An 8,510-nucleotide genomic window follows, 5' to 3' on the forward strand; every position below is an offset into this window, starting at 1 on the left:
TATACAGAAAATCTCATTTAATTGTTCTCTACACTAACAAAGCAAATAACTTTTTTTTTCAGAATGGTTTAATGTAGAGTTTCATAAATGCTTAACAAATATCTCTGCTTTTCTACTACCCCTAGTGTAGCTTTGACAGAGCCCGCAAAAGGAAGAAGAGGAGATGGCATGCCTGCAGCTACAGTTAAACACTCTAAAGGTGACCCTAATACATCATCCAGCATTTGCTCAGAATCAAATGTGCCAACTCAGAAACCAGACTCTCACCATTTTCACCAATGGAACCAGGCATGTGCAGCAGAAATCAGTCCACATCAATATGACATCATAGGAGGAAGTCTGAAAATGCCACATAATAGAAAGATATTGAGGCGTAGCAGCAGCGTCATTACGAGATCATCAGGCATGGATGCAAATGACAAAAAAATTTCCTCAATAAGCTTGTGCTTGGATGGAGGAGAAACAGAACCCTCTAGATCTGAAAAGAGGTTTGAGCTCCCAATGGGGAAAAAGCTGTCCAAAAGCTGTTCCCATAGTTCTGTGAATTCTATCAGTGAGAGCAAAGATGGCAAAAGATCTGCTACTGCTGGTTCTATGCAAAAGGTACAAAAACAATCAAGGTCACTTCCTCTGTTGAAATTAGATGCAAGCAACTGGAGATGTCGAGGACCCTTTAGTTACTGCTTCCAAAACAAGGGAAACAAAGGTGACGAAGAAGAGGATGAATGTGAAGAGATAGACAATGGGAATAATAATGAAAGCAAAGAATTATCGTGTGTGTATGTACCACAATCACCAGCGGAAGGGCAAAACGGAGATTTGCCCACATCAGGCGGTGTTAAAGAGCTAGAATCTCCCAGCGCTACTATAGTAATGGCCACAAAATACAATGATCATGATCAGGTTGCTGGGCAATCTGAATTTAATGTCCAGAACATGGACTTCCATGAGAAGATTGCCAGAATAAATGCACTAAAAGAAAGGGTTTATGCAATACCTGATGGATTTCATGCTGCTCAAAGAGATGCTAACGAGTTACTCTGCCTAATACGATCAAACCACTCTGCAAAGGGGGAAGATGCAATCTTGGATACTCATGACCAGGAGCTGTTTCAGTACAAACAGAGTTTGTCCACAGAGTCGAGACAGCTTGGAAGTGCCTGCAAGAAAATGGCCGCCACAGACAAAGGCCAGGAGGAAATGCTGTCCGCCATGACTTCAAGCTTTTATATCCTCTGTTGTCTAACAGAAGCTTGCATGAGACTAGTCAAAGCTGTGAACTCTGAAACACAGCAACAAGAAATTGTAGCAAAAATAGATGAAGTGGTGTTGAACTACATCTGTTTGCTGAGGGCTGCCGAAACCACATCAGTGAAAATGTTTAATGACCCCAATGTTAAACTTATGGCTCGACATTCTAGTACTATGGCTGCCGTTGTAAGCACACTAACTCGTTCTCTTAAAACGCTTTTGAACAAATAAAGAAAGACAGTCATTTCATAGACTACCTTAATAAAGCCATACATGAACCTTTTACTTTATATGTGTATAGACCAATGTAAATCACATTACCTCTCTGTTAAGATCTTATACATATTATCCCTCCTATAGATACCAAACTGAATGAATTACATTACTTATCAGCAAATATTGCTGGTGCAGTGCATCCTACTTTATAAAGTTAGCATTGAAAAACATAATGAAACACAAATACTTCTTTTGCATTATCTCCAGGCACATTATATTAATATGTAACCTTTGCTGCATCTTCCTCTTTTCCTTTAGTCCAAGTTAGAGATAGGAAAAGGAACCATAATGTAAATAGACAGTATTTAATATTTAAATTATAATTTTTAAGCTCTGAAATGATGAAATATGTTTCAATTTAAAGATGGTAAAATGATTTATTAAAGGAAACCAGGAAGATAAAATGTTTTCTTTTTCTAAAAGAAAATATATTTATTCCCTCGTTGATGAACAGTAAGTAACAAATTGATTTACAACCAGGCAAAATCAGGATTTGCTCATTTTTCCCCCAAATATTTTGTTTCAAATTTTTTTATTGAAACATTGTGCAAATACAGTTAAACATAGTCTAAAACTATATCATCTATGTTGCAATTTTCAACATTACAGTTTTCAAATGTACAAACATTACATAAAACAAGGAGTAAGACACAGGATAAGGGGGAAGAAAGATAGGGCCCTTTATGGCCGATAAGGGCTATGATACTAAGGACAACACATTAATGGTGTACATTACATATATACAGGTGAAACTCGAATAATTAGAATATCGTGCAAAAGTAATTGCAGTAATTGCTGCAAAAGGGGCCCAAACCAAGTACTGAGTACATATGCATGCTTGTACTTTTCAGAGGTCCGATATTGTTCTATGTACAATCCTTGTTTTATTGATTGCATGTAATAATCTACTTTTTTGAGGTTGTGGATTTGGGGTTCTTGGGGTTTTCATGAGCTGTAAGCCATAATCATCACAATTATGACAAATCACGGCTTGAATTATCTTGCTTTGCATGTAATGAGTCTATCTCATATATTAGTTTCACCTTTTAAGTTGCATTAGTGAAAAAAATGAACTTTGCCCGATATTGTAATTATTTGAGTTTCACCTGTATTAGCTGATGCAGAATTAAGCAGTAGTGTGCACGATATGTCATGTAGACAGGAGTCATCTATGGAGGTAATCCCAAGCCATGTATTAATGAGGTTTAGGATACAAAGGGCAGAGGCAGGTCCAAGAGAGAAAGGAGGAGACCAAAAAGAGAAGAAAAGTAAGAATGGTCAATTCAGAGCCGTAGCTAGCTCCTTTTGCGCCCGAGGCAAGAATAGAAAATTGTGCCCCTCAACAGAATGCACTGCTGGCCAAATCCAAAATAGCATAAAAATGTGTTTCTTTGACGAAACTAATGAAAACATTTTTAGTTTCCGTTAATTTCATCCGAAACAAATTTTTAGTCTTTGCACATGTCTAATAATGTGTGTGTAGGGGGTGTTTTTTTGGGGGGGGGGTTTTATTTTTTTATTCATTTTTTTCACTGTTGGAGGGATTTGGGGAAATATTAGGGGTCTAAACCCGACATTTCCCTTTTGAAATAGAAAAAAAGATTGAGGACAAAGAGTCTCTGCCCATACAGGTGGGGGAGAGCAGCAGGGATCCGAGGAAAAGTTGCAGCCTGTGCTGCTCCTGTTCTCCCTGCCAAACCGCGGCTGTGTTGGCCCCTTGGCGCCCCTGTTGCCAATGGCGCCCTGTGCTCACAATGGCAACAGGGACAAGGGGGCGCAGCCAGGGCCGAATTTACTCTCCCTGCTCGCCCCAAGGCCAGGTTCCGCAATACGCCCTCCCTCCCTTCCCATCAATGGAGAATGGCAACCAGATAGGAGGACGGCGGGGTTAGTTTAAACATTTTTTTACTATTTATTTATGTTTTTTAAACTTTTTTAGCACTTTTTATTTTTTTATTTAACCACTTGCTGACCGTCCTGTTCAGGCCATTTTTAAGTGTTCAGCGCTGCGGTACTTTGACTGACATTTATTCCATCATGCAACGCTGTACTGAAATGAATTTTATACCATTTTTTGGGGACAGATAGAGCTTTCTATTGGTGGTATTTTATTTTTTACTATATAATTAAAAAAGTACCGAAAAATTTTTTAAAAAACTGTTTTCCCTACGTTATGTTATAAAACAATTATTACTACCCAAATTTTTGGCAAAATATAAAAGACAGGGTCATGTCAGGTAAATAGACACCAAACATGTCAAGCTTTAAAATTGCGTGCGCCCGCGAACTCGCAAAAACTGCCATACCCAAAATTGGCCATAGGCAACGCTTTAAAAGCTTTTACCGCTCATCAGTTTAGTGTTATCAGTGATTGATTGGCCCTAAAATTATTGCTCTCACTGCGACGTTCGCGGCGATATGTAACATGTGCGGCGTAATGGCTGCAATCGTCGTTTCCGCACGTAGGCGCACTCGCCGCATGTTTGCATGTGTATGTGGGGGGCGGGGGACTTTAAACTTTTTTAAAATTAATTTTTATATGTGACTTTAAATTTTTTTATATATTTTTTTTAACTAATTCTTTTAAACCTTTTTTTTTCACTTAGCTTTATTGCTATCACATAGGGGACTAACAGTGTCAGGTCCTCTTTATGGAGACATCAGGGGTCTTCCTAATGTCACCTAGGGACCCCCAGATAAGCTGATGAAGCAAACACCTGCTTCACCAGCTTATCTCTGGTTTCTGTACCAGAGAGTGACAGAGGAATGCGGAAGCACACCTGCACGCATATTACAAGCGCCTCTACAGATGCCCGGATGCTTGTATGTAAACAGCCATCGCCCTGCCCCGAGGCCAGGCCTCGGTGGCCTTGTGGGGAATCCGGGCCTGGGTGCAGTCAGACCGGCCTTGGCTGCGCCCCCTCTCAGCTGCGCCTGAGGCGAGTGCCTCACTCGCCCCATGGTAGCTACAGCCCTGGGTCAATTGGATAAAAGAGAGTGTGTTTGAGTACCGTGTTTCCCCGAAAATAAGACACTGTCTTATATTTTTTTTTTGCCAAAAAAAACACACTGGCTCTTATTTTCGGGGATGTCTTATTTTTTTTCCATACAGTACAGGAGAAGGGGAGTGAAAGAATACTGTCACACAGTGTCACAGTACGGTACCTGGCTGCAGCTGTCTGGAGCTCTCCGCTTTGATCCTGTCCAGGGAGCCACCAGTCAGAAGTTCCCTCACCTCAGCTGACCTCACTACGTCCCCACTGGCTATGCCGCGCTTTGCCTGCTGGGAAATGTAGTTTTCAGCGGCAGCCAAAGACGAGGCAGACCGGTGTGTGTGGGTGTGTGCAGGTGTGCGGGCGGCTGTGTGGGCGGGCGAGCAGGAGGGAGCTGCGGCCAGTAAGCTTTTTGCGGTCTTGACATGTTTTGTAAGACAAGCTGCACATATAATTGAATTTTACACTCAAACCCCTTGCACATGTATTGCTGCATCCAAGCAGCCAGCAAGGGGTCTGAGTGTAAAATTCAATTATATGTGCAGCAACCCACGAAAATAAGACCTAGCGCTATCTTCAGGGATTTCTGTAATATAAGACCTACCACCGAACTAGGTCTTATTTTCGGGGTAGTTCTTATATTACAGAAATCCCTGAATATAGCGCTAGGTGTTACATTCGGTGTAGGTCTTACTTTCAGGGAAACACGGTAGGTCATGGGTGGGACTGCAAACATTAGATAGTGAGCAAGCGTCGATCAAAGGCAGGTGGTAGGAAGTGTTGTACCCAGGGAAACCAGATAGCATCGAATTTTGCCATAGAATTGTTTTGTTGCGCAATACTCTTTTCGTGGGACAGGATCCATGAGATATAATATTTAGTCTTAGAGATACTAAGGTTAGGGGATTTCCATGATATGGCAATTTCATGTTTGGCCGCCGAGAGTACCTGTAATATTAGTTTCTGTTTAGTTGAGGGAAAATCTTCAGGGAAGTTATTAAGGAGGGGTAGGGATGGATTTTTTGGCAAAACTCTATCATTAAGGATTGTGATCATGTGGAAAATGCGATCCCAAAATTTGGACATTATAGGGTAAGACCACCATGTATGGAAATAAGTGCCATGTGCAGCACATCCTCTGAAACATAAAGGAGAATATTGAGGTGCAAAAGAGGCAATTCTTGTAGGAACCATATACCACCACAGGATAACCTTATAATTGACATCCAGTATATTGGTGTTGCGTGAGCATGATTTAGTGGTTTTCCATAGGCGTTGCCATTCATCTTCACTAAGAATAAGACCAGTATCTTGTTCCCATTTCTGAACATATGAAGGAGGAGCGGAAGCAGCAGGGGAGATAAGTGAGGAGTACAGCAGGGAGATTAGCCCTCCAAATATTTTCTTGCAGATCTGACTAGTCTCAGGAGAATCACATGACTGGTGAATCATGATTGCTTGAATTCCTGAGCTGTGTGATTCTCCTCAGATAGGACAGATATGCAGGCATATTAAAAAATTAGGGAATCACACATTCTGCTGATTCAATCATCACTATGGAAAATGCAGTTGGCTAAGGGTAAAGGGGCATGAGTAGGGGCGAAGTCTAACTAGCACCCTAGAAGCACTATTTTTTTGCATAACTCAGCTATGATTCCTTAACACAGCTGTTAACTGAGGCATACATTAGCCATTTGGATGGTGATTTGGGGTAAATCAGAGCTGCACCAGGCAAGAAATATTGCAATGCCAAAAATGAGTTCAGAGAATGGAAGTGAAAGCTTGTATCCTGTTAATGAATCACAGATAGTTATTATGAAACATTTTGGACAGCAAAACCTTTTTTCAAGCATTTGAACCAGAAACTGGGGAAAAAGATTTATAGTGCATTATGTAACCCTACCCTTCTTTGGTGTGGTAGTGTAATTATAACTTAAAATAACAGTGCACATCTGCGAAGCTGGGGACACTATGGGGTCTATTCACAAAGCTGCCGAAGGATCTGGCCGTAGCTTCGGCCGATCCTTCGGCTGGCTTCGGCCCCAGGACCCCTTCGGTTCAGGAGAACCGAGGGGGTGCTGTACGGGCTATTCACAATAGCCCGTACAGCTCCCGATCACGGCCGAGCAGCTCAGTCGAGCGCTGAGCCGTGCTGAAAGCCGAAGCTGGCCGAGCGGCCAGCCATTGGCCGACAGCCTGCTTCTGACAGCTGGGCGGAGCCAGCCGTGATCTTACGGCTGGCTCCGGCCACTTTCAGAGAGATCAGCGTCCCTGGTTGCTAACCAGGGACACTGATCTCCAAAGCAGAACAGCCGAGCCAAATGCCGCTCGGCGGCATTCGGCTATTCTCTCACTGCTGTTTGGGATCTTTCAGAATAGCCCGAACAGCAGTGTGAAGCCTGCCGGAGGTTCGGCTCAGCCGATCCAGATGTTGGATCGGCTGAGTCGAACTCCTTCTGCACTTCGAACATGCTGAGCATGTTCGGCTGATCCGAAGCCACACGAAGCAAGCCGATGTACGGCTGATTTCAGCCGATATACGGCTGAAATCAGCCGTACCAGCCTGAAGTGAATAGCCGAACAGTGTTCGGCTCACTTCACTTCTGATCGGTCATTCACTCGGCTGCCCTCGGCAACTTTGTGAATAGACCCCTAAGGTTTCAAATTATAAACCCGTCACCACCACCTTTCCCCAGCTTTCACTTGTGTGGTAGTGTTATTTTAAGATATAATTATAACATCCCTTGTGTAATTCTAACCCTCATATTCCCAGATTTATTGGTGGCAATGTTCAAATATTAGGTCTTCTTCGCAGGGGCATTCTAGCATTCCTATGGCAGAAACACATGGATTCCTGCAGCAGGAATGCCAGGTGTCCCTTTTATATGTGGCCACTGTACCTGTTCAGGTTAATGACTGGGTGATTGCAGCCGCATCTATAAGCAGCAGTCTGCATGTAATCATATATGATACGATTTACATGCAGTTTGGAATAGGTCACTGTTCATGGAAGCATCTATCCTGTGTTCACCGACAGTGATCTATGCCAATGCGCATGTAATCATATCATATATATTAATAATATATACTGTAGCTCACTGTGGGCACTGCAATTTTATATGCCCGATTACTGTGTTGCCATTAGCATAGTAGCCGAGAAAGAACCACCCTGCCTTGCTGGGTTGAAGAGGCGGGCTAGATGTAGAGTGATGACTTCCATCATTTTCTTTTTCAGAGCTGAACAAAAAGCTGGTCCTGGTCGTTTACCGGGTTTTAGGTTTTTAATAATATATAGTATTTCAGCCTCTGTGTCATCAGCATTTAAAAATGTCCCGGGAACATAAAATAATAAAACATTTAAAATTTTATTTTAAAAAATGTCACCTTACCTTAGCCTGGTGGTCAGTGGGGGTCCCTGGACCCTGGTTGTGGGGCCGCTCCATCCCTCTGCCGCCTTTGTGCACACTCCCGGCCAGTGGTGTAGCTAGGGGGGAGGGTCGCAGGGGCGAACTGACCGTGCGGCCGTTACCGCAGCTCCCGTCACCGCAGCTCCCGATCAGCCCGCCCGCATCAGACCCGGCTCTCTAATCGGCTGCTGCTTGCTCCTGAAGTGGGTCCTCTGGAGGCCCCCTGCGGGCAGCCCTCCACAGTGCCTGTTTAGGTGGCTGCTTCTGCCTGATCCTCCAGAGGATCCCTTCAGGAGCGAGCGGCGACCGATTAGAGAGCCGGGCTGATGCGGGCGGGTTGACCGGTAGTGGGGGCTCCACTGTGACCAGTGGGGGCTCCCTGGTGGTTAGTGGGGGATCCCTGGTGTAGGGTGACCATTTATCTAGATCTGCAGCTAACGATTATTTTCAAAATAGATTAGTTAGCTGATTATTAAGTTCAATTAACCGGTTAATCGGGATAAAAAAAAATGGCTCCAGTGATGGACTACTAGTTTGTATTGAGATTGTAGTCCATCACAAGAGCAAGCTTGGAGCGGTTGAA

At 43.3% G+C, this 8,510-nt stretch overlaps 1 protein-coding gene across 1 annotated transcript in view; it reads left to right on the plus strand.

Annotated features, from left to right (window-relative positions):
- Nucleotides 1-1,907, plus strand: part of FRMPD4 (FERM and PDZ domain containing 4) — a 171,098-nt gene extending 169,191 nt beyond the window's left edge. Inside the window, exon 17 of the mRNA XM_018566071.1 lies at nucleotides 131-1,907. Within this exon, the coding sequence (XP_018421573.1) occupies nucleotides 131-1,482 (1,352 nt within the window). The 3' untranslated portion in view covers nucleotides 1,483-1,907. The remainder of the gene's footprint in view (nucleotides 1-130) is intronic.
- The last annotated feature ends 6,603 nt before the right edge of the window (nucleotides 1,908-8,510 follow it).

Source organism: Nanorana parkeri, unplaced genomic scaffold (genome assembly GCF_000935625.1).
Source record: "Nanorana parkeri isolate BGI_ZX_2015 unplaced genomic scaffold, ASM93562v1 scaffold913, whole genome shotgun sequence".
In the NCBI taxonomy this organism is placed as follows: domain Eukaryota; kingdom Metazoa; phylum Chordata; class Amphibia; order Anura; family Dicroglossidae; genus Nanorana; species Nanorana parkeri.